General features: G+C 43.4%; 1 protein-coding gene across 1 annotated transcript; it reads right to left on the bottom strand.

The window, feature by feature from the left end:
* Positions 1 to 4,082: 4,082 nt before the first annotated feature.
* Positions 4,083 to 26,967, bottom strand: ZRANB1 (zinc finger RANBP2-type containing 1; the record flags this gene model as incomplete). Its single annotated transcript, XM_079535737.1, has 9 exons — positions 4,083 to 4,301; positions 5,586 to 5,815; positions 9,793 to 9,922; positions 10,746 to 10,866; positions 13,950 to 14,148; positions 14,683 to 14,754; positions 15,566 to 15,719; positions 17,285 to 17,472; positions 26,154 to 26,967. 9 exons carry the CDS (start codon positions 26,965 to 26,967, stop codon positions 4,083 to 4,085), a joined length of 2,127 nt encoding a protein of 708 aa, XP_079391863.1.
* Positions 26,968 to 27,294: the final 327 nt, after the last annotated feature.

Genomic DNA, 27,294 nt, shown 5'->3' with positions numbered 1-27,294 from the left:
AAAGAAAGAAGAAAGTATTACGTTTCACACACTATTTGTACTCAAATATATTTTCTCAGTTTTAAATCTGCAGCTATTTTATCAAGTGGAGAAGTCTTGAGCTGGAAAGGGTTCAAGAATAATGTTGCATTTCCTTATGTCTCAGGAAACACTTTTTATGGTAACTTGTCAGACTGTCGATGAACAAAACCCACTTTTTTAGACATGGATAAAAGTCTTCTTTTCTTCACGTGATATTTTATACAAGAACACTTCAAAATGTGTTATTAGACGTGACTGATTTTAACAGATCCTATTAGGTTTGTATCAACTAGTTACATGTTATATTCATAGTCTTTTGTGAATCATCGCCTTTTTGTTTTTAAAACGATGGCCTCTTTCGAGCCTTTGTATGGGTACATTCCTGTTTCTGTGACAAAGAAATCTTAAGCTGTCCCAAACAGAAAAAAAACAAAAACCAGTGGCTATCAGCAGTATGTTTTGTTTTAGTGTGTTACCGTTACTGTATTTGTTTATTGTAAAGGTGGACATTTAGCGTTCGGTGCAGTTTTCAATAAAAAGTGATAAAATTTCTATAATTTCTGGGAGGTCAGAGCTCTCTGCGTTGTCCCAGCACAGCAGTGAGGCACCGGGAGCAGCACACAGCTCAGTCACAGAAGGGGCACCCGGTGAGGAAAACGGGTTGTGGATGCTAAGGTCTGGGATGGCATTAAAAACAAACCGCTGGGATTTCTGCCTTGGCTTTAAGTTGCATCGTGCAGGGCTGGAAGGGCCTCCCCTGGAAGCAGGCTCACAACACAGCTCCCCCCCAGCACCCACCTCCCACTCCAACCAAACCAGGAGTGGGTGCAGATGGAAGCAGGCAGCTTCCAAGGTTGCTCAGCAGTAGAGATCTCAGTAGAGATGCTGGTTAAAGACGGAAGGAAGCATCCTAGCGCTCAGTGTTACCTCTTCTGCTGGGCTGCGAGCAGCAGCAGTGCAGACAGCAGCATGGGATGCAAAGATGACACCTGGAAAGAGAAAGGCTGAGATGTGCATGGGCAACGTGGAGCAGCGCATGGCAACTGGCAGATGGGAGCCAAGGAGTGAGGAAAGCAGAGCTGAAAGCTGCTGCTCCAGATCTGCGCCTGGGACTTTGCTGACAGCCACACTGCTGTGTTCACACACTGCAGCAGACAGGGAGCTCTGTGCTGCTGAAGGATGGCAGTGTGGCAAACACTCTAAATAAAGCCACCAACAGTTAAAAAGGGGTCAAGTTGCTGAGCAAGGAAGCAAGTCTCTATGAGCACACAAACCTACTTCATTAATAGTATCAAACCTGTTCCAGTCATACTTGCCCTAAGCCATGCAGTGGGACTCTGGAAGAAGCCAGGATTACTAAATTTTAATATATTAAAACCAAAAGGAACACAGGGATTGAGCACTGAGGAGTTCAAATAAAACCAGAAAACCGACCAGGTGTAAAGGAGGCAGCAACAAAAGCTAAGGTCTGTGCCAGGAAAGCGTGTGTTGCTCACAGCAATGAGAAAAACAACACTGAGAACCAAAGTTTGTGTGCTTGGCTGAAGGAGCAGAACTTGCTGATGAGCTGCAAGGGACATCTGCAAATTCATCTCCGTATTTGTAAACTTTCAGGTGTGTAATTCAGGAATACCCATGAACATACACTGAGTACCGTGCTAGCACAAAGCAGGGTTTGCATCTCTTTAATCTACAAGTACATGAGGTTTGGATCACTTTGATTTTGAAAAGAAGATACTGCCCCAGTCCCAAAGGGACCCAGGAAGCTCATTCACCTGAACAAACCGTTGTACAGCACATGGGAACAAAACAATAGTGATTAAGAAAGCCAGGAGCTCTGAAGTACCAGGACTGCCCTCACACCACAACTACACACACACACCGGGGCGCGCTGCATGCGTGCACAGCTGGCACTGACTGCACGGCGAGCTTCCGCTCCCTGGGGATGCTGCAGGCTGCCCACACAAAGCCAGGGCAGAGAACAGGGCTCAGGGTAGGTTTCACATTAATTATTCTCTCCATGTTACAAGGAAGCATTACTTCCTTCAGCAGAACATTACTGTGAAAATAAGGGGCAGGGGGCACATCGCACAGCCCTCGAAGTAGCTTGAGGGAGGCAGGAGTTTCTCCTTCCATCCATTCAGTGCTGGTGTGCACAGGGCAGAGCTGCAGGGAGCACACGCTGCCTGCAGCTCCCTGACAGCCCAGCTTTAGCCATCAGCAAGACAAGGGGGAAAAGGGCTTTGCTGCAAGTTAAGAAGAATAAAAAGAATACCAAACTTGGGACGGGGCCGTGTGTGCGTCAAAAAACCTCTTCAGCATCAGCAGCTTGCCTGTCGGTTCAGGTCAATCATACACTGCAGTGAACATGCACTCTTCTACCTGACGTTTTGCACATGCACCAATCAGAGGAGACAGAATGGCCCAAAAATCTGAAGGCATTTCCTAATGAACCTCAGTGGGATCTGCGATGGGAAAACTGCTAAGTCAATACAGTACTTCGTTCTCTCTGTACTTCTGGTGCCATCACCAAGGTTACGGAGGAGTTGTGCACATTTCAACACCATCTAAGCAGCATTTGGAAGAAAAAAAAAAGCAGCAAGTTCCTCAGGGTTTCCGCAGCTCTCCCCTGCATAAAAATATGTGCTATGGGGCTTCTTTCCAAATCCTAATTCCAACAATTGCATCTACTGCAAAATTCCTTACGGAACCACCACAGCATCCCAAGTGCTTTTCAAAACCTGAATTGCACTGCATGTGTAAAAACTGGCATTAACCTTTAGTGTTTACGTGAGCTTTTTAGATAAACTTTATCCATTACAGGTTACATGGCTAAAGTTATCAAATATAATAAAATTTCTACTGGAGAATATACTCTGAACTTACAGTCTTAGGAACTTACATAGGTTTAAGTATGGCCACATCAACCGACATGCAAGAAATTCCCAGGGTTACATACTGAGAAATATATAACACGGTGCTTTTGAAAACAACTTCAGCACAGATTCCTCTGTTTTAATCAGAACTGCTGAGTGGATTCTCACTGGATTGAACGACCCAAGGAGCACCCCTTGAAACAGACGTTTTTTCATTTGCAGCAACGTTTGAGTTGATGAAAGAAGAAATGATGGAGCAGTATAGAGTTTGTAGCACAGCAAGAAGGGAGCTCTGACAATGTAAAACTCCCAATCACATCTCGAGTCCTCAGATTTCACACAATTCCATTTAGTAGATAGGTACTGGAATCAAATCCCTATGCTTCAGGTCACATCTCTGAATAAATATCATTAAGTATATAGAAAGGAATCTAACTATGAAAGGAGGGAAAAAAATAAAAAGCAAAAAGACTTTTTCAGGAAACAAATCATTTCACTCCATGAAAAATTTAGCTTCTCTTCCAGTTTGTTCCACAGAGTTCAGGTTTTATTTGTGGGCACGGCAGTAACTGAACTATGAGTAAAATGAACGTGGTTTTGTTTATGACTTGCTGTGGATATTTTGTGCAAACAAAAAAACCTCACCATCTGACCCGGGCACCAGTGAGCTTTGACATGAAAGGGCCTTTCACAGAAATATGTCAGAGTAGCTAAAGGTGACATAGAATGCCAGGTTCTACTGTAAAAGAATCTCAGAGGGAAGAGAGATCCACCTAACGTGTGCTTTGTAAGTGCCCTTATCTGAAAAATTTCTTTGCAATAATTAAGATGCTGGTATACTTCTCCTATTACACAATCTCTTACACAACCACATGCGGTACATTTATAGACAGATTTACAATCAGAAAGAAAAGTGTTTGTTGGTTTGTTTGTTTTTTTTTTTTCTGTCTTGATAATAAAATTAGGTGTTTTGTTTCTCTTTTGTTTTATACAAACTGTAGTCCAGCCCATTCAGCGCTCTCCACGCAGCAGATGAGCTTCTAGACTCTCCCCATGCTGGTTAGAACAATCCTTTGCAGCATGTTTCTTCTAGAATTAGGTTGCTCCACAACAAGCAGCTACAGCACAACGCTAACTCCAGGTCAGACACTACGTGCTGGTAATTTGCTTTTCCAAATTCACCCATCACTCATCATCATCATCCTCGTCTTCCTCGCCATCAGAAAGGGAAGTACAAGGGCGGATCTGCCGGTAGCGATCGAGCCACTTCTCCACCATCTGGGTGACCAGAGGATGGTTGCGCCTGCGAGAGCTCTTCTGCATGGCCACCAGGACCCCTCCTTCCGTCACACAGCAGTCCAGCCACTCCCGAAGCAGCTTCTCTTGCTGCTCCTCGTTACCTATCTTCAGGGAGAGAGAGAGAACAGGTTGAGAACGAGGCCCGAAACGTTACCAGCAACTTCCTGGAAGCCACCTTCCAATATCTGACAGGAGCACACAGACAGGAGAGGGAATGGCTGTCTGCAGGGTGGATAGCAACAGGACAAGGGGGAATGGTTTTCAACTGAGACAGGAGGTTCAGGTTGGATATTAGGAGGAAGTTTTTCAGCCAGAGGGTGGTGAGGCACTGGCACAGGTTGCCCAAGGAGGCTGTGGATGCCCCATCCCTGCAGGCATTCAAGGCCAGGCTGGATGTGGCTCTAGGCAGCCTGGGCTGCTGGTTGGTGACCTGCACACAGCAGGGGGTTGGAACTGGATGAGCACTGTGCTCCTTTTCAACCCAGGCCATTCTGTGATTCTATGACACACTCTCAAATACCCTGTCTGGGGTAGCAATGCAGCTCCCTTCCCAGGCTAACACTATTAGCATCCCACAATCACTGCCACTCAAACCAACGCACACTGCTTTTTTAACCAAAATGTGAAAGTTTTGGAAGTCTTCTCCAGCTATTCCTCCCCTTCTGAGTTCTCCAAGCAGGCTCTTCCAACACAGTTTTCCTATATTTCAGTCATTTGTGAGAAACTAGTTCTCCAGAAGGCACCCTGTTTAATTAGGACAGGTCCTACAAGAGCCTTCTGGCTTTACAAAGCAGTTTTTAGGAGTCCAGCAGTATTTGATACAAAACACTTCCTCTTGTAAGACACTGCTGATGTCATGCCTTGCTAAAAAACAAACATCCCTCCCTAAACTTGGAAGGCCATATTCTTTTCTCCTTTATCTGTAGGATGGCCACTTTTGGGGATGACAAATTATTTTCATCCATTCCCTCCCTTCTCTCACATACAAAGTTTATTATAATAATGACAAGGAGCCACTGCAGTTATTGAAGAAGTTGTGTTTCATTCTAAGAAGAGACAGTCCATGCTGTAAATGCTGGCCAATAATTATTGCATCCATAAAGAAAAAGTCAGTCTGGCATTAGTGTCAGTCTTTATTTGTGGGTCTCTTCAAGGTACAACTGTACCCTGCGTGGCATATTTACATTCAGCTTACAGACCTACAAATAAACACCAAATACATGGAGAACAACACTTCAGAATCACCTCAGGTGATGAGGAGGGGAGCAGTGTTAACCCATCTGAGCAGCCCATTCCTGGCCATTCTCTGAACTGCAGGAACACGGATGGTGAGGCCACGACTCAGGAGGAGCAGCGAAGAAGGCCAGCAGCTCCTCAGTTAGTTCTTACCTCTTGAGCAGAAAGGAAGTGAATGTGCAATAATTTCCTCTCGCTATCCACCAAGGGTAGAAACGTAACAGTAACGTCGTCGTCAGTGTTCAAGTTAGCACCAGCACCTCGATTGCCATACCCATCGTTCTCCATGGCAACCAGAGCAGAGAAATGGCCCCTCGTGTAGCCCAGAGCAATAGGACTTTTCCAACAAAAACTCTGTTCCCATAACAAAGGCAGATACACACCTACAAACACGGAGGAGAAAGGATGAGACTCAGATCTACAGTCAAGTTCCACGTGCAGCTCTTTCGCGGCAAAGCTTGTTGGTTTGGTGGCCCTGCTCAGGGCCGATTCACTGTAACTGAGGTGGAACCTGGTCTGGAGCTGCAATGGCACGAGGGGAGGCAGAAGCTATTGCAGCTCCACCAGTGCCACATCACTGCCCCCCTACAGTCTATGCTGTCGTACAGCGATGAACAAAAGCAAGGTTAGGAAAGCAGTCTTACATAGGCTTCTTTTGTGTGTAAAGATTTGTATACAAGATATATGAAGACTCAAATCGCAGAAATAAAAGCTACAGTTATGTCTATTTTTACCAGAACAAGAACCCTGCATCTGCTTGCAGCCTATTATTAAGAGAATGTACTGCATTAAGCATCATTCAGCATCTAAGCATGCAGCCCATTCCAGAGGCAGCCCAACTTCTCATCAACATCATACAAATAAATGAACCCACAGCAATTATGCATCTGGAGTCTCCAAAATAAACAAGACCGACCACCAGAACCTGACACTGCTTTGCTCGCTTTTGGAAAAAGAAAGAGAAAAAAAAAAAAAATCCATTTGGAACCTGTGCCATCAGTGAATTGCAGCTTTTCTCCCTTCCTTTTTTAGCAATAAAGAGAGTAATTCGCTTGAAGAGCAGCAAGTCTCAAAACAAAAGCAGAACCCTTTTCTAGGAAGAAAAAAAAAAATGGTTCTTGGTGCGTTCTGCTGCAAGACAACTTCAGCAAAAGCAGCCCTTACCTTGTGACAGTTTAAAAATAGCCGTGCATAAACTTAAGTGCACATGTAGCATAGCAACCTTTCATAGTACAGCTGCTGCCAGCAAGTCAGGGACTGACGCTGCAGCAAAACAAGGCACTGGGTTCCTCCTCCAACATCCATGGGCACTGCAGGGCAGCGGTAGCATGGAAACATGAGGCAGGGAGGTGTTTGGGGGGTTTATTTAAGCTTAAAATTCATCTTTTCTACAAGAAAAAATTAGTAAGTTCTCAGCATTTGGCCCTCTCCCACTTCTTGCATTCTTTAATTGGAAAAAATCAAGAAAAACCTGAAAGAACTGGAACGACTCACAGACAAGAGTCACAACTTTATTACCAAGTCCAGATTCGAGGAGGAATCTTTAGGAATGTCTCAGCTCTGTGTTCATCCCGTTCCCCAAGTCCCGTACAACTCCCTGCTAAACCCAAAAGACGCAGAACAAGGGCTAAGTGTTAACCAGAGGACATCTGAAGCACCAGCATTTGGGCAAGGAATGCTTACCCCAGCACCCTCAGGGTGAACGCTGATCTCCTCCCCAGGTTGCATCTATCAGACAAACTCACAGCACAGAGCAGGGGCTCACAGCTACCTGGGCAGCACCCACAACATTTCATTTCTCCAACCCCATCTGATAACACTTCAGTCACTTCTTCCCTGTTTAGTTCTGAAAGCTGTATATTTGTGACCACGAGATGCTTAAGGTCAGGTGAACAGATCTGCTGCTGTCAGAGCCTAAATAATTAAAGAGGCATGAACTGCTGATTGCAATCTAGAGGTGACCAGAAGGCTGTGGATTATGGGATTCGCAGCAAGGTTGCCAGGTCAGAACAAGCAATTCCTGGAGAAAAAGAAGTCTGATCACCAAGGAGGGTTAGGGGCTGGATAGGAAGTTTAGATCAGTGTCCAGCGTGCTACAAACATGCTGTTAAGAAAAGCATTTAAAGAAGTCTTTTCCACCTACTGTAAGCCACATAACTCTTCCTTTTTTTCAGTTAAAGTGATCTTAACCAGACAAGGGCTGTATATGGAGTCAGAACTCTGAGCATGCCTCAAAGCTCCTGAGAAAGGAGCACGTGCCAAGCAGAGCTCACAGGCACAGCAGAGCCTTGTACCACTCACAGGAGACACATCTTGCTGGCCCACTGCTCTGCATGCAAGGGCTGAACAGCCACTTGGTTTCAGCTGTGCTGCTGGCATTTAATTAGCAGACATTAACTACAAAAATGCAGCTGGACAGGGTGAGAAGTGACTGCAGGTAATTTGACACAGGAGTCCTGAGTTCACCTGCTGAGCATCCCTGGTGCAGCTCACAGCAAGCACAGCACTGCTCATCAACATCTGCCTGCATTCCTGGAAGCACACAGCAAGAGGCTGCCCATGCACCTGGGTACCTCCTGGTTCACTGAGCAAAAACATTTCAGTGTGTTCAGGCCTTACACTTGCTTGCCTTAATGCCCAATTACAAAATGAAAACATTTGGCAACCACTCAGCCTTTAAGTCAGAAGCAACTAAAAGCCCAGAGGACGGTGTCTATGTATGACTGACTGTTCTTTCCCAGCCTGTACTTCCATCACCTGAAATGAAACAAAGCTACAAAGAGTAACAGATTTTAAGCTCTCTACTTCCCTATTCCTGGTGCAAGATGTTTTGTCACTGCCCAAAACGTGCAAGCCACACAGCTTCCACAATTCTCTGAAGACTGTAAGCAGTTACAGCGGGTTACACATTAACTTCACCTGCAACTCTTCTTCAGTACAGACTGGCCACCTTCATTTTTGCTTACAAAGAGGCTCTAGATCTGGTTCAGGAAGTTCTCTACGAGGCTCTAAACAACCAAACAACACGTGCAGGTATAGACAATGCTGGGTAGGAGTCAGGCAGAGATACAGGAGCAAGGAAGATGAACCAAAGGAATGCCTGAACACCCTGTCAGTCACACAGCTGCAGGACTGAGCACTTCTTTCCACATCTGTTATGTTTACTGCTGAGCATGTTCAGATGCTTCCAATCCCCTCTTACGTTTTTAATCCTGCAAATAGGGAAATGCTGAAGTGTTACCATCTAATACGTTGGTGAGTCACCCCAAAAACACTTGACTTCTAAAATAGAATATGGTTCTTGAGGAATCTACACACACCTAGGCAATATAGCACCATTACATTTATCTTCAAGATGGCTAGGCTGTTTGCCTAGAGTGCAAAAGCAGCAAGAATCCAATCCAGATAGCCAAAGCCACAGTACAGAAGCAGGCCAGTATTTACATCACACCCACGTTTCAGTCATTAACACCTCACAGCATCACACAGAATGTAAGAACTGCCTTTCAACTTCATCATGGAATCTCCTTTTGCAGAAAATGATTGGCCTTATCTGTTGACCAACATTTTGTAATCATGTGTAACGAAGTTACCTAATCTTATACCTCACACAACAGAGTGCCAGCACAGTCCATGTGAAGAGAACTCCTCTTCCAGCTTCTGTGGCATGCGTTCAAGCAAGCAGCCACTTCTTTAAGTACTAAAAATCCTGCAACTTTATCATTCTCCTCCCTGCTTTACCTTTCTGCATCTTCCTTTACACACTGGCTTTACCTCTGGCTTTGAGGATAATTCCTCTTCACTTTTGTGAGGGCTGCTTCAATTCACCTGCTGCAGTGCTGCAGAACAAGGCACACCACTCTGCTGCAGAAGCAAATCCCACTGCTACTCTGCTGGGAAACCAGGCCAATACAAACAACGCAAACACCTTCAGCCCACCTCTCCACCACGTTTATGAAGCACGCTGTGGAGTCTCCTCCAGGAAATGCTAAGCACCATTTCATTTAAAATGGACATTCATAGCCACTAATAGCACAGACAGGCAGAATTTTAAGCCTGTATCTTACAGCAGGATGAACCACACGACTTTCAGTTCGTTTCAGACAAATTACAGGCTAAGAGCACGTTGAATGGAGGCAAAAATGTTTTCTTTTGAAACTGTGGTTATAGGCAGCATGCCCACCATACACTGAAGAACTGGAAGTTTTGAGTGGTTTGTTCTGTTCTTTTTAACAGCAGAAGAGTTTGCCTACAATGCAACTCCCCCTTCCATCCAGTGGCTGGAGTCATTCTTTCAGTTTCCCCTACGACTTACAGCTGAGCATTAGTTAATACTAAATTTGAAAAAATACAGGCTTACCTTGGAAGCGGGTGTATCCTAACGTTTCTCCTCGGAAACTCTTATAATATTTTACTCCATAAACTATGATTGGTCTTCTAAGAATATGTGCAAGTACAAAAATGTGTGTCTGCTCCAAACTTGCTCCAGGCTGAAACAAAGACAATACAGGCAGTGTTTGAGAAAGAACTTATTCTCTCTGCTTTGGAATTTGAAAATTATTCTCCAAAAGGAGACAGAAAATGCTTGTAAGGGTTATCTAGAGAAAAAATGAAAGAGTGTAAGACTACTACATATCAGATGGAGATAAGCAGAACCACTTCAGCGTGCAAAGGAACTTAATCTGTCTGTAATAATTCTTCCTCCTATCTTCCAAATAACACATCTCATCCTTCAGTTAGCCATGAAGCACTGCAAAATATTTAGTCTAAAATAATTCGCTCATCTGGGGAAAGCTGAAGGTAAGTATCTTCTGATGACAGGAAAAGAGCACATCCAAATCAAACGGCAGGAAAACAGCTAGAAATATCATGTGTATCATTCACAAGGGGAGCTAAGCATGTTCCTGTGGTTGGAAGCGTACTGAAACGTAAATCTCATTTTGCAGGGGAGCTGCAAAGTATCAGTGTGCCAAAGTTTCACCAGTGTAACTCAGAGATGTGGGGGTACATTCCAGGTGTGTGATCACAAATCAGTTTACTCTACAGACTGTGCTTGAACACCAATGGAACCAGGCTTTTTCCACGCCATAATGTTCAAAGGCAAGCTCAACAATTACATTTTTACATTCACTTGCCAGGAAGAGCCTGGCAATTATTACTGAGTAATCATTTAATATTGCTGGCTTAAGAGGAATGTTTGTCTTTGCAGCAGAAAAATCTCATTCCTCAAGAACAGTCTGAGTTCTGGAAATTTCTTTTCAGAAAGATCAACATGCCCTTTCAAACTGCAAATTAATGAAGAATTTCTCTTACCTGGCTTGCAAGAGAGAGTATGAATGCCCAATCTTCCTGCCACTGTTCCTCTCGCAATGAGAAATGTAAACCAAAGCTTTGGGAATACCACGATTCCCAGTCTTTCCAGCGTGTGTAGAACCTAAAAAAATTGGGGGTAAGGGAGGAGGGAAAGAGAGAGAGAAAAAGGTAAAGGTCACTGCATGCCTGGTAGCAGTACCAGCCCTTGTACTCCATTAACCCAAATCTGTAAGGAATGGGAGAGGGAAAAAGAGCATAAGGACAATAGATATCTATTTAGATCTGTGTGAGACTCCATTTTGCCAATCCTCATTTAAGAAATCACTGGGGATCACATACCTACAGCAAACACACCATAGTAGATACAAGCTCCTAAGAGGCTCCTCACTCATTTAATACATTTATAATAGCTTTTATGAAGTCATATTTAGCCTTGACTGTTTTTAAGTGTTGATCTGCAGCAAACAAAACCAAGACATTCCATTTCATGTAAGGGAAGTTACCCATTCTTCTCATGCAAGCAACACAGATATTCTCTTCCTTTGCCACACCATGTGCCAACGAACACCAAAATATATCATCTTAAAGTAGATTCTGCCTCCTAACCAGTCTATTTGATGTCAGCTTCTGATCCAGAAAGTAAGGTAATGATACATGGAAAAGGTGTAAAACTGCACAGAATTAAAAGCATCAAGTACCAGAAAATACAATTGATCCTATTTATACTCTTATTTATTTATTTTTTTAAGTCCTAAAGCTTTAACTTCTATTAAAAACTTGCATTTTATATGCCAGTTTACTCTCAGCGTTTTCTCTTTCTTAATCATCACAAAGAAAATTGTCTTACATATTCAGCAGCATATAATAACTTCTGAAACTTTTTATCTAAGAGAACCTGAGAGAAGTTGGATCCTATGGTGCTGCTTAACAGCAAACAAAAGTCAACACACAAACTATGAAATACTGTGAGTTTTCTAGAGCAGCTTCTTGGGGTTAGCCATGTGGTCAGAGACATCACCCCACAGAAGGCTCCTCTGATAACCCTGTAGCAAGGCCTCAAGATCTTGATTTTGTTCAAGTTAACACAAGAGGAATGAATGTATCTGTAAGCCAACTTACATTCTCCAACCTAATGCTAGCAATGGAATACAAAGAGGGAGAAATCAAAGTATCTGTCAGAGTAAACTGAAAAAAAAGTGAAGGCGTTTAGATGTCAGTGAAGGACAACTCTGGGAACTTCACTGTCAAGCTGTTTCTGAGCACCAGACTGTCTCAACCACACACTTCCTTGTTCAGCATTTGAACAAACGTAACAAAATGAGGCCAGATGAGCTACTTGGATGTTCTGACTGAACTAAATTTGTTTTTAAGTACCTTTGTGAAGTCTTTAGAGAACAATTCCAGTAGATAAAAATGTATTACTGTTGAGACTCGTGATTGCAGTTAGGAGCCTATTCCTTCAGCAACCACCATTAAAGCCAGAGACAGCAGCATCTGTTCCTAAGTGCTACATGTCCAGCCCAAGAAGTTTGGAGTTAATAGCATCTTCCCACTCAACCCATGCAGCATGTATAGGATGTGCAGAACGATTCTGGCGCAGCAGAATTTCACTGTGAGTTCTCAGAACCTCCATCTGGATTTTTTGAAAGGAATTATGACTCAAGCCTGATGTATTATCACCACAAAAATGCCAGCTGACTCTTCAAGAACTTCCACCCAGAGGCAGACCATGTCCTATTAAGGATGTCGTTCTGCAGAGGTTTGTCTTAGAACCAGTGCTAATTTTTTTTAGCAACCAACCAGCAAATAAGATTACATAGACTGAAGGCAGGCAACAGCATTTAAACAATGATGGGGGGCTTGTATTATATCTTAATCTGGTTTATATGGTCCTCGTTGAAAGCACTGTTAAGTAAATGCAGAGGAGAATACAGCTTCTGCAAAGAACATGAACTAAGAAGATTAACCAGACTTAATATATTCTAAATAACGAGCATTTTGTTTGACACAACAGTCAACAGAAGTCAGCACTTACAGTTTGAAAGACTGGTTTAAAACTCAATCATCTGCAGCGTGTGTTTAGATACCATGCTTTGTCTTGTTACCATAAAGAACAAAACCTGATCTATCATAAGTTGCTGTTCTGGCCTTAGTGGAACTGCCTGTGATGCCAGGGACATTCCTGCGTGGTTGAGATGCACATTCCACTATAAACAACTCTCAAGTAGTGACAGAGCTCTTTGGGAGACAGGATCTCGGGAAAACAGCTTGAGAAGCACCACGTGACTGAACCCAGCTCTAGATACTAATTCTCTAAGTTTTTAAGTCAAAACAGCAAGTAGCTGGGAGCAGCAATCACAAAATTTTCTTGGAGGTACCCCCGAAAGCAGCCTTTGTTGCCTTCCTGAGAAAGGGGACAAGCTTCCTCCCTACCGTGCCAGCTGACAGAGCTTCTCTTGTCCTCGATGACAAGAACATATGAAATCTAATCTCCTGTGTCTTATATTAGCCTTTATCAATGCCCTGCTTTAGTCCCACTGCACACTTGAGCTGGCACAGACCAGCCATGCTCTGACTGCAAATATTTCTCTTCCAACAGTGGCAAAACACAGTACTGGATTAAAGAAGGCTGCCAGTGTAAAACAGCAAAAGTTAACTCAGGAAGATAAATCACTTCTACAGCCAAGTGACAGCACTAGCTAAGTGTCACCACAGTGCTTTACTGCCATTGCTTTAGCAGACAGCACAGGAACAAAAAGCAGTACCAAGTAAAGCTGCAACTAAGCAGATAGAATGAAAATACTGAGAGGTGTATATAGGAATCAAAGGCTATTTTTCAACATAATCTTCTGCAAACTATTTCCCAACAGCAGGGAGATGGAGCACATGCACAATTTACACTGCACGTACACAGAAATTCCAGTTTTAACTGTGGTCAGAACATGCTGACAAGCACACAGCACCAAGTATTTCACTTTGTTTTATGTGCTGCTGGGTGAAGATCGCAATCCCTGACGTCAGGATGCCCAACTTCCCAGTGCTTTGCATTTAAAAGAAGCTAGAACAGATCACCACGTGAATCACACTGACTCAACACTCTGCATCCACACAGTTGTGTTTATGTTGATTGGTTTTGCTTTGTTGGTTTTTTTTAAATACAGCTGTGAAAAGCTATCTGTAAGGGTGGCACAGGAACTAACTTACCAATGTGAGCAGTCATGTAAACTGTCGTGAAGGGCTTTCCGCAGCACTGAATCCTTGTCATAAATGCCCCAAGTGGCTTGTAGGACTGAATCGAGCAGGCAGTCCCCTGCAGTCCGATTCCAAAGTGCATATAATCTGCTGTCCAAGCGTGTACCCAATTCCAGTGACCAGTTGATAATAGGAGATTCCTCTTCAAGCTCTGTAACAAGAGGGGGTCTTGAAACCGAATTTGAAGTCTCAAACTGGACAGCATGTTAATAGCATAATCTCAATGTATTTACATGAACAAAGCTGTATTTTTGTCATACTACAAATACAGGTGAAGTGCAGCAGCTAAAGGCACTTGCTTCCTTGGGCTATATATACTGTCAAAGAAGAAAAATGTACACAAGCCTTAAAGAAACATCATGTCAATTGCTTTAGGATCACTGCTGAAGCAGAAAAATTGTTAGGTTTTCTGTGAAGAGCTTAAAGCTTTAGCTGTAAAGCTTTAAAAACACCCAGAAAACTTTAATCCAGAAGATGCATTATGAACATAATTTCTAAGACTTCATTCCAACCCTGCCTCTTGGACAGAATGGAAATATGAAACAAAATTTCAGAGTGGATATTAACACAAAACAGAACTTCAGGCAACAAAGCAACATATGCACACAGATCTACTTTTTAAAACGTATTTATTGAGATGAATATTCCTTAATGACAGGGAGAGAGACCAGTCAGGAGACTTTACCTTTCTGAACATCTCTATCAAGTACTTCATCAAATAGCTTTTCTTGGACTGTGGGCGGTAGGTCTTCAATATCTGGAGAAAAGGGAAGACAATATAAAAATCACCTATTACCTTAAAAAGAGACTTTACCAGCTGTTATTCAGGAGAATATACTGCCTTTACCCTACCATCCCTAACGCCTCCTCTGAAAAAAAATAACTGTCACATCTACAGACTCTTGGAAGAAGAGATGCGGAAACACTCAACCAGGTTGTTCTAAGCAGCATTCTTACAATGCTGCTGCTTTCTAAAGATTGGTACAATTTCCATCTACGCATTTTCTTATGTTTCGTAGTACTTCCAATCTTCAGTAACTGCTTCCTGTAATAGAAGTCCTCTCACAGATCCTTTTGTTAAGAGGCAGGCAGCTGAATGACATCATCTTGACTGCAGCGCACCTCTAAACATTACTCATTAAGCACTACTGCTATAAACAGGTACAAATCTAAAAGGGTCTTAAAGGAAAGGACTGGAAACTGCCATAGCTATGAGACACATCACATGAGAGTCCAGAAATATCTGAGCCCTGATCTTGGCACAGCCTTTCCTTACACGACTTGACTTTTCATCCATTTCCTCATGTCTGAAGAGGACCACACACTCACTTCACAAGACTGATGCATACACCGAAGTGTGCAAAACCAAGAATTAGTTTGCAAACTCAATTACTTGGTCTAACCTAAATTGTTAAAAAAATAAAAAACACAAGTAGGCTTTACTTTTGCTGGACACTTCTGCTCTCAAAAAGTCAACATATAGATCCCAAACAAGCAGTTCTCGACTAGGAGACAAAAAGCAACCAGAAAGAAAGAAAATGAAGCAGCAATAAGAACTGTAGAACTACCTGCAGGTAACGTGAACGTGACAAGGTCAGTCAGAAAATAGCAAGCAAAGTCTCCTTTCCGCTGATGAAGAGATGCAGCAATCTCACGACGGATTTGTTCCGTGACCTCTGGACACACCATGGCAGGAATGCACTTTGCTGCATGTTGTGACACCTGCAACATAAAGCAGCTATGCACTCAGTGTTGTTTCTAGTTAAGTATTGAGACTTCGGAGTGATAACCATCGGAGGAAAGTATTTTATTAGGAAGCGATGCAATGAAAGCTAAGTATTGGTGCTCTGAAAGATGCAACATACAGTCACATACAGTGAATTATCTCCAATTTAGCATAAAGCTGATAACAAGCCTGATTAAAATTCACTTTGAATCACAGAAATGAATTAACAGACAACCGCTTCCAGCAGGAAAATGGAGGCAAAAATGTAACAGAGAGAAAGACACCTCAAAACTGATACGTGAGCCCAGCCTACACTTTGCATTAAACTTCACTACCACCATACAACAGTTTCCTATGGAGAGATTTCCCAAAAGCTATTAAGGTAACACACCTAAATGTCTCTGCATTCAATTGGTGGCAGAAGGAGCTCATTCAGTGATGCATGGCAAGCAACATGGGGATGACTGGGTATGTAAACAAAGCTTTGTAAGACATTTGCACCAGTTAACACCCTAGCAAAAGAGGGCATACAGTGTAGGTCAAACACTATTAAATATTTCCGCAAATGCCATGTTGAATAAATATTTCTAGCAGGTGAAACAAAAACAAACAGGCAGCATTTCAACACGTTAGCTTTTGAAAGAAAAAGTTTAACTCCACTCACACAGATAACTCTGTGAGCCACACAGAAAGCACTGATATTAGCCATATAGAAGCATGCACGCTTTTCAAGACTTCTGTCCCATTTGTCTTGCTTTATTTACTGTTTAATTACTCAACCCCATGCATTCCATCAGTCTCCTGAGCTTCTTCTCAGCAGGGCACTCTTCTCAAGAATGCATGCTTCAAAATTGCAGTAAGCACCAAATTAGGGAGGCAGGCAGACTAGAGGCAGAGACAGAATAAAAACTGCTCTCATCAGGCAAGAAAACAAATCTGAGATGACAAAAAAGATAAAGATGTGGGCCTTCTAAGAGGGAAGGATTACCAGAAGTGAGGCGCTCCACACAAAAACACTGAAGAAAATGAAATGTTCAAGAGCAAGGGGACAGAGGACCCAATGAGCCTACGCACTGGGGAAGAGTGGAAAAATGTCACCATACTGCAAAGCAAGGAATTTGCTTTTCTCCTAGAAACTCCCAAGAATCTCAGGGAAGAAAGAAAAGGACAAATCATTGCCAGGTAGATGTATCTGTTAGCAAAACTCTGAAAAATTAAGCTGTCATTGAACTCACTGTTCTGCCCTCAGGGCATTTCCTCTCCCCCACCCAAAGCACAGGAAGCCCCACAATAGCTCACTTCCACCACCAGTGAGGTCAGAACTTTTGCCAGGACTGCACGATTTAATAGGAGAACCTCTACATCCTCAGGACCACCACACACATACAGCCTTACAGCAAACTCACCTCACAGGGAGAAGCATCAACAGAAGAAATGCAGCGATTCATATATTCTAACGTCAGTGTCAACCAGCAAATGAAGTTACATGTCACTGGCTGCAAACAATGGCACAGTTACATAAGGTTCCTATGCAGTCTGTGCAACAGCCCAAGCAGCTCACCTCTGTAAGCAGAATTGCTAGCATGTCTTGTCTCTGGAAGCGGATTGCCAGATGTACAAGTGTGTACCCCACATCAAAAGCAGACGGGCGATTCAGCAGGCGTACTTCATCAGCACTGAGCTGGCGGGCAATATCTCCTCCTGATGACTTGTAGGCCTCAACAGCAGCTAAGTCACCTTCTACAACTCCTGAAGAAAAGAATATTATTCATTCTAGATAGCAATTAGACCACTGTAGAGCAAGCTACCTTATGCGGCTTCTCAATATATATCTAACGTGAAGATCATTGCATACCAGCAAACATTCAGGTGACTTTATTTTTTTAAACAAGAAAAGAAGCACACTCACACTTACCTCACCTCCTGGACTATTTCCACTACCCAAAATAGCTGGAAGGTGAGGCAGACTGAAATCCAGCTACCAAGAGGTGCTAAGGACCCTTCTGCTAAGAAACACCCGGCATAACATACCCACTTATTTGTTGAACTGTACTGAAGGAAGTTCATTCATTGATACTGCAGAGATTCCTCTACTGTACTTTCCCTTCTTATCTTCAAAACAAATGACCAGACTTAAGAAACAGAATCACTAAAGCACTGTTCAAGTATGGTTTAGAACAGTGCTGAAAGAGGATACAGGACACAATTTCTCTTCAGCTCACTCTCTCTGCTACTAACTGGACCTACTTACCATTCAGTTATCTTTACTTTCTTTACTAATTAATAATAAAGAGAAACCACACACGTAGCGCATCAGCTCTGTGTTGCTTAGGTTTCTGAAGTGAGACAGGTGAAAAATCCCTACCGTCTTTTGGAGTCCCCAGGATCCTAACTGCTGGACCACACTTCACATCACAACCATTCATGCAGAACACATTCCTCAGCTGCAATTAGCAGGATACAACATCAAGGTGTGGTGGTGTTATATTTAACAATACTGGTTCCAATTCAACACATTACAGTCAAAGGCATCTTATTTTAGACAGCTCACATTGCTTTCTTACAAAGCACAGACTGAAGAAACAGAAAAGTAACCTTAAAGCCGTTTTTAATGAAAGAATCACAGAATGGCCTGGGTTGCAAAGGACCACAATGCTCATCCAGTTCCAACCCCCTGCTGTGTGCAGGTCATCAACCAGCAGCCCAGGCTGCCCAGAGCCACATCCAGCCTGGCCTTGAATGCCTGCAGGGATGGGGCATCCACAGCCTCCTTGGGCAACCTGTGCCAGTGCCTCACCACCCCCTGGGGGAAAAACTTCCTCCTAATATCCAACCTAAACCTCCCGTCTCAGTTTAAAACCATTCCCCCTTGTCCCATCACTTACGCTCAGGACTGAAGTTTGAACAGACAAAAAAGCAGAAGAATATTTTTGGAAGTCTATCATCCTCTAATTCAGAGATTAGAAAGATTTGATGAAAGGGTGCAGAGGGAAAATGGATAACCAGGGCAAGATGTGTCTCAATAGGTAGAACTAATTTGATAAAGCCTCTACAGCTGAATGTTAAATTATTCAAGAATAATCAAAAGCAACAAATCCAACTGCAAATTTCAGTCACAAAACCTCTGCCACTTCATCAAAAGTCATATTATTTCAATGAAAGAGCTGCTATGGATGGAGCAAAGCTACTTCAGCAGCAGGAAAGAAGAACACAAAGTTCACTGATCAATTTCAAGACTCTCCCTAAAACACATGTCACAGAAGCATGGTATGGGATATATGACCAGCACAGCTGTGCTCCTGTTACATTTCTGCTTCCAGGTAGAACTGAGCCATACCAAAGGAAGAGGTAAGAGCTCTGTCAATGCATGCCGCATCCGTAACAAGAACGTCAAGTGTGGCACTGTATTTCCAAAATGTTCTTTCAGCAACACATGATAAGACCCAACAATTCCCAGCAGCCTCAGTCAGCCAGCCTTGCCAGGTACAGACTGCACAGCAGCATCTACAGCCTTCAGACAGTGCCAAGGCATACCCTACTTGTTAGTGTTCTAAGCTACAGCAACAAGCAAGCTCAGCCAAACCTTAGCAAGAAGCAATGCTGGGAGGCAGCCACTGGAGGCTGTGCAATGCTGCAAGTGAGCAGTAAAGACCCAGACCAGCACCATGCACTGGGCACAGTACTGCCAGCACTTGCAGTGCACTCGCAATACTTGGCATGCCAAGAAGTCCCAGTTGTCATTTAAAGAGTACGTTTCTAATCTCACTGATGAGATTTAAGCAAGCCATCAATGCACACATCAATAGTGCATACCATATATGCTTTCTAGGCTTTATTTTTAAAAAAAAGGGAGGAGGGTTGTAAACGTGTGATAGGTTGGCAGCACTTTAACAGAAGAACAGTATCGTGTCCTACATGCCACCTCAAGCTGGCACTGACAGCTGTGGAGGAGTGGTGATGCACAAGCACTAAGTCTGGCCGTCCTCTGTTCTTCCACCCAGTCAGCCAAGTGAATATGGAAAAGAAAAAAGGGAAAAAGTGGCAGCAGCTCTTTTTTAGCACAAATCCAGGCAAGCTGTTCCATGAGATTACTAGCAGTGCTGTAATGGAGTCTCCCCAGATAAACATGGCACACAAACCGTGCAGAGCTTGCTTCACAGCGCTTTCCCCGCAGAGCCCATTAGGAGCCTCTCCTTACAAGAAGCATGCTCTTGAAAACCTGCTGCGTGCCCCTATGTCCAGTGCTCATCCGCACCAAAATACTGCAATCTGGATGCTCTGAGCATCACTACAGCAGAGCCTGCTCTGTGGCCATTACAAACCCCAAACACCTAGTCCTTTCCAGCTGTTCTGAACAGGGAAAATGGCTGACAGCTCACCAGGTGCCAGTCACAGCAATCCAAGGCTGCAGTGAACCCCAAGCAAAGATGCAGCAGCTTCCAAAACAGACTGACAGAAATCTGAACTGAGAAGTGCCACCTCACCCCAAAACCAGGGAGCAAAGCTGCCTACATGCAACACTCATGAGAACCATCTGCAGTTCTTGAAGCCTGTACCACCACACCAAAACAAGTCCTTAATGCCAGTAGGAGGCACATTCCTACAAGGGTTTTGGTCTCTCTCAGATGGATAGCCTCCAATTCATTACCCCATTTACATAAAGCCCAACAAAACACTCTTTACAAGAAATATCAGAGAAGTAATTACTGATGTTCTAACTCACTTCTTTTCATAAAGCACAAGTGCCCCATTACTTACACAAGCACTCTCTGAACTGCTTTCTGATGCGGTGCCACGCCAGTTGGACTATTCCCCACTGACACCCACTGCATTCCTCATACTGTTAAAATGTCAGAAGGAAGAGAGGCGTTTGCCTCAAGATTGTACACACAGCATCCCCAAGCCACACTTCTTGCTAGGGCATTGTCCTGATTATTCACAAGAGCAAGCTGATCCTTACAAGAACTTTCTCTTTGAAACGCATCCAGAAGAGGTGGTGTGACACTACAAACTGCAGACACTGGTCTGTGCCCCACCATGCTCCCCTTCTCCCTAAATCCACACTGCCTTAACTGCACAGCCTCAGTGACCACCTCAAAACCACCAGCTGTAAAAGTTTCCAAGAAAAAAACCTATAGCAGCTGTCTTCATTCACCTCAGTACCTTGGTGGAGAACACCAGCTGGCACAGCTTGCAAATAAAGTAACTTAACTCCTTCCAATACACCTCTGCAAACAAGGGCAGAGAATATTAACCCTCACTTTAACCACATTATACACTTGAGGAGTCAGAAGTAGAGACAGAGCCCTTAGTGACATCCAACAGACAGAAACGTGGAGACCTGTGCTGCTCACCTCCTGCTACAAATACAGCTGTGACGTGTTAACATCACAGACGTGATTTACCCATCCATGCTCCTCAGAAGGGGCCACGCACACCACGGAACAGCATGCTGACAGCCTTAAACCCAGCTCTGACACCTGTTTGAAGCCTTACTGTCCCTCAACCAAAGCAGTGAGTGCAAGGAGCTGTGGTTTGACCAAAGCAGCAGAACTGTACTCTGCAGCTCCAACTACTTCAGGGCACATTGGGTGGTCACAAAGATTTCACAGCAATGCCATATTTCATCATTTTGAGCAGCGAAAGCTGTCAGGCAGACAGGAATTTTCTCTTCTTAGAGGAACGACTCCTTCACAAGGGCATATGGAGCTTCACACAAATTAATAAAAAGAAAACAGGGATTGTTTGAAAAGCCTTTAAGGGCCTCTAACCACATCCTTCTGCTCATTCTTCTCTTTCCTTGTTTCCAGGACCTCCCTCCTCAGCACTGGCACACAGTCAGCAGCAGAACATTCTGCTAATGACAGTTTGAGACACAACCCTTCCATACAGTACATTTTTTGAGTTTCTCAAGCTCTGCAACTTGCATCAACGTCAATAACTACCTTCCAAAAAATGCACATATTTCAAACCTGATGCCAGCCAACAGCAGTATGCTGGAAAAAAAGTAATGATACAATCAAACAGCTTTCCCATCTCCAAGCAGGCCACACACTGTGCTTCCAACACCTTGCTACAAGGCAGAGCAGCATACACACAGGTGGGAGCTGTTGGAAGAGATCCCTGCCATCCCCTCTCCTACCTGCCAGCTGTCCCCAACCCCACGCCGCCCTGATGGCCGATCCCTCACTTGCACACTTGTGCCCTAAAAACAGAGAAGCATGCATGATTTTAAAGTTAACAACGCGTGTTTCCAAGGCAAGTTTAACTAAGTATTTTTAACTTGATTACTTATTCAAATACTTTCAGCATAAAACACCACAGAGTGTTTAAAAGGAGTCTAGAGACTGAAACAGATGTACTTCAGGAGCTGAGGTTTACTGGCAAGAAGTAAGGAACAAAGAGTTTTACACTCATGGACAGATCTGCAACAACAGCACTGATATGCATGCACACACACAGCCAGTTAGAACATATATATATGCTCAAACCAGGGAGCTGCTTTTCCAGGTGACAGTGGCATGCTTACATCAATGTACCCTGGCACAGCAGTACGCATAGTGGGGAAGGAGGACAGGCTGTACAGCTCTCAGCAGGGCCTTCCCCCTCAGTCATTCCACAGCACTGCTTGCCACATTTAGCAGAGGCCAGCACAGCAGGTAATCACCTGAATTAGTCAGCCACTAACTCATGCTACACTTCCCCCAAACACTTCAAGAGAGCCTAAGCTGACACAAGCAGAGCACAAGGCATGACCTCTCCCCACCTCCAGCCGTCCTTCTCCACCCATATGCTTCCCACTTCCTTGTTACAGGGCTGACAACCCACACACAGCAAGGTTTAGCTGTGCCATGAATGTGATGTGACAAGGAAACCGGTCCCTGCAGGATGCTGGGCTGGAGGCAGCTCTGTCCTGCAGCTTGGCACAGCCCTGTAAACACCACCTGAATGCAAACAGAGCCGCTCTCCTTTCCCACAGGGCTTGGGGATGCCTGGCTAACAGATCTGGCATCGTTTCAGACAACATGAGAGAGAATGACAGAGGACAAAAAAAACCTACAAGAGAGGTAAAGTAGTCGACAAAGAAAAAACTAAGCAGACCTATGTAGGAATATTAGGAACAAGCTAGCAGTCCTTTTAAGGATGTACTGCAAAACAAGATTCATTACAGACCGCTCTAAGTATTTTTGGATTTGTTTAGGAAACACACTCAGTTTTTTCCTTCAGGCGGCTCAGAAGAACGCAAGCCTGGTTGGTTTTGGAGCCATCCTCCTGCAGCAAAGCCTGCCCACAACAGCAGCTACCTTGCCTGGAACCTGAGCCTGGAAAGCAGGCTCTCCTGCAGCAGTTAGTAAGCAGGATTGGAGGAGAAAGAAAACAGTTTACCCCTGATCTGTGAGCTACAGTTCAAAATCTGGAACGTGCAACTGAGGAATCCCCCCCCAGTGCCCTGCAGCGACCACACTCCACCGTGCAGCCCAGCCTCAAAGCATCAGGAGGGGAATCTCCAGCAAGCACTGAGCACCAGCCTCAAACAACTCTGAGTGTTGGGAGCTGGGACAGTCTTCCTCCATTTGTACTGCTAAAACCCAGAGGCAGCTTTAACCAGGCACTCAAACCAGCTCCACCCAGCCCTCCAGCAGCACTGCTATGCTGAAATGGAGCACCAGTAAGCATGCATTAGCTTTTCTTCCCTCATCTCCCTGCATTGATCTTGCATTAAGGCCAATACAAAAAAAGCACCTGTGCTCCTGCATCACAGGAGTTGCACTCCTAACATTCTGTACAGCCTGTGTCTGCAAGAAATAGAAGCCCTGATGGTATATTTAATGAGAGGCAGGGAAAGTATTAGTGGATATCTCCAACAGTAGTTGAAGACAGCACATATTCTTCTAAATCCACAAAACAAGATACACATCTACAAGTTTCACCCAAAAAGAACAAATGTGGGAAAAAAAATTAGGTCTACTAAAAATAGTTTTATACTACAGTTGAGAAAATGAAATTAATTAATCAAGTGGTTTAAAGTACCACATGTTATCATTGGTATACTCAAAAGATGCCATCTAAGAGAAAAGAAAAGCACCAGTTTGCCAAGAATTACTCCTACTCTTGCTCCTCTAATTTTTATTTGTGACATCAGGAAAGCCACAGCTCGTACATCCAAAGATGCTGAAGTGATCCATCACTCCCACACACTTACAGCAACAGGACCCCCCAGCTGTGGGTGCAGTGTGAAGTTACCAAGCCCTACCAAGCCATTACTCATCAGCTGGACTATGCTAAGTCAACATCCTGACTCTTCCTCCACCAGCTTTCAGCAACCCACTTGATATTTCATACAGACTTGTCAGTTTTTAGATAAGCAGTTACAAAACGAGAACAAGTGCTCGGCTCAGCTAGAAAAGAGCTTCAGCCAGCACACAAACAATAATTCACCAAATCACAGTAACTCCATTGATTCCAATGGCAAGAACAGGCACTTCAGGGAAGATGATTCCATCCAGAGTGACGTTGCTTTAAGCACATCATACTAAGGTAACTAAACAACTACCATAAATGTGACTTACTGCATTTAAAACCACTAGGTGAGCTGGCATGCAGATATGCTCAACACCCAGAGACTGCAGCAGAAAAGCTGCAAAGCTTCAACAGCACGCTTAAGGTTATTTCCACTGCCAAGAACACTTGGGAAAAAAATGACATTGGTGACAGGAAAGAAATTATCTCCCAAACCAAGGATTGGTTATTAACAGCTTTTGGTGCTGTTCAGGTGTGTTGTTGTGTGTTTGGTTGTTTTTTTTCCTTAGCTCAAAAGGAAAAGCATTGTCAGCTTTTAAGTTATAGAAGGAACCCAAGGACTCTTTCAGCAGAACACTAGCAGAATTCACAGCTCTATTTGCATTCTGGTTTTCTCATCAAGTATCAGGATACTTTCAACCTACTTTCAAACTGTCTTCATTATAGAAGAACTAAATCATTACTACCCTACAGATAGCTTTTAGTTTTGTATGCAAACTTACAATCACAAGCAACACTGAATATAAACAAATGTAAATGAATGCACGTTCTTAAATATAAGCTACAATCATGTCCACAGACTAAGTTTGAAAATCCAGATACTTTCTTTAGTAACACTGAAACAGCCAGAAAAAGGTCTGTTCAAAAAGCAGAGGAAAAAAGCCGTAACAGTGGATACAATCAATATGAGAATACAAGATCGGTACTGCTGAGCCCCACAAATGACCTCCAAGGACTGATGTTGGGTATTCCATAACTTACAAAGTGTCATACAGCTCTTCAGTTGCTTCATTCCAGGAACAAAAAAAGGCTCTCCATGTCTGCTAGCATGTCAGAAGCTTAACACACCAGGTAATAAAGGCATCTAGCCACTAGCAAAATGAAACACATCCAAGCTATTTATGCAACAAAGAAGTGGAGTATTTAATTAGCTCACTAAAACCATACCCATGATAGCTGCAACAACATTCACACCTGACCAAATATATGAAATAACACAGCTCCACATATCAGTTTTTCAATTACATCAACATGAAGCGATGCTGCGAGACACACCATTAATGCTGCAGCTTCAAACAGAGTGTTTTACCCTAAAAATAGTTGCCTATTTCAAGTCTTGAATCTGCTTGTACACTAGGGTACAAGGTATCTGCTTCCAGGAAGTTACAGCACAAAAGGTAACTCACAAGGTCAATAACTGGAGAAAACCCTGCTCTCACAAGTCTCTGATCTTTAACAGCATTGGGAGAATTATCCAGAATTTCTTCAGGAAAGCATTAGGATACAAAACCAATTTGGATTTTTTTTTTTTTTTTAAGCAGTTGACTACAAAAACATTTATAACAGTATGCAACATTATTACTTTCAAGGTCAGTATTACACATGCAGTTACTTGGAGCTACATATTTTAGTGTTATTTTTAACATCTGACAGAGCATCTTGTACCGTTGTGAGCTCTACACTGTTTACAAATACTCCCAAGCTGCAGCTGCTGCTTCTACTAGCATATCTCACCATTGCAAAGAGAAGAGTGCTTATAAATATCCAGTGAAGGCTTTTTTTTTTTTTTAAATTTCGTTCCTTTTAATACAGTATTACACAGATTGCAATGTTCTGTAGATTGGTTTCGTAGTTTTTCCACAACAGAACAACAGCACTCTGCGACAATGATATCAATCCCTACAGAAGGGCAAAAACACCCAAAGAGCCACAGAACTCTGGTCAGTTCATGCATCAACTCCACACCATTCTCTGTGAACTGCTATTTCAGGTTTGCTCTTTAAAATTAAAACACAAAGATTCACAAAAGCTGTTTCAAAACCAAACGACACGTTTGTTCTTAAATACTTCGTTCTCCCAGAACACCACACCACAGGCACTAATTGTGTAGGCAGTAAGGAACAACTTACCGACACAAGCATTTAGAAACAGCCAGTCAGTCTTTTTCATCCTGTTTTTTATTTGCTTTAGTTTTTTGAAGTCCACTTCAAGTTCCTCCTTGCTGCCAACAGCTCCAGCCAATTCGATTCTTTGGAAGTCCATTTTCACATCCGACTCACGTTTGGTTGTAGGTGGGGATCTTCTTTGGCTATTACCACTACTACAGCTTCCCCTCCACCGAGCTCTGTCTTGCTCATTTATGATTGAAGAAGCCTCTTCAGTGTCTGCCAGTTCTATTGCTTCTATGTTGTTAGGTCTGGGATGATCGCACACAACGCATTTCCTGGCCTTTGCCCAGTTTTCATATGTACAAACAGAACAAGTCCAGTGCTGAGCCCTTGTGTTCAGTTTATTTCTGTCATTATATTCCTCGCACGGATCGACAGAAAAAGGAACTGGTCTCGAACCAGACCCTGAAGACTGAGGAGATTCTGTGGGACTCCGGGTCCTACGCTGAGACAAGCACTGAGTACATCTTATCGCTCTTGGCCAGTTCAAGTACGTGCACATGTGGCACGACCATTTATTTGCACTTTCCATACTGTAGGATGATTTAACCCTTGGTCTTGCACTGGAATCCGGACATATCAAAGGACTACTCCCACCTTCAGTACTTGTAGGATCCCAGTCTCGACCAATATCACTTGAACCACTTTTAAATGGATCTTCTGTGATAATTGTTCCACTAGGCCTCTGGGCACGGCACATGGTACATTTGATTGCAGATGGCCAGTTTTCATACGTACAATACTCACAAGCCCATTTAATTCCACGCTCTGTCATCGTGCACTCCTTGAAATGAACTGCGTCAGGCAGAAAGCTAAGTAATCACAACACATCATTAGTACACAATAACTGCATACAAAGCCAGTTCAGGAAAAAAAAAAAAAAAAAAAACACACAAAAGCAACAAAAAGTTCTCAAAAAACTCAACTGATGTGCATTGCACCAAAATGTATGAAAGTCAAGCTGGGAAAGGGGACAATCTGTTTTTCCTTCATACTATGAGGACACTGGCAGGAAGTGCTGGGAGGAGCTATGGCAAGAGTAAGACTTGAGAGTCAAATGACTAATACTCAAGCCACTTAAATGCATAATTGAGGACTTCCT

The sequence above is a fragment of the Tetrao urogallus genome (assembly GCF_951394365.1).
Source record: "Tetrao urogallus genome assembly, chromosome: 5".
NCBI lineage: Eukaryota > Metazoa > Chordata > Aves > Galliformes > Phasianidae > Tetrao > Tetrao urogallus.
This window is presented reverse-complemented; position numbering and strand designations above follow the sequence as displayed.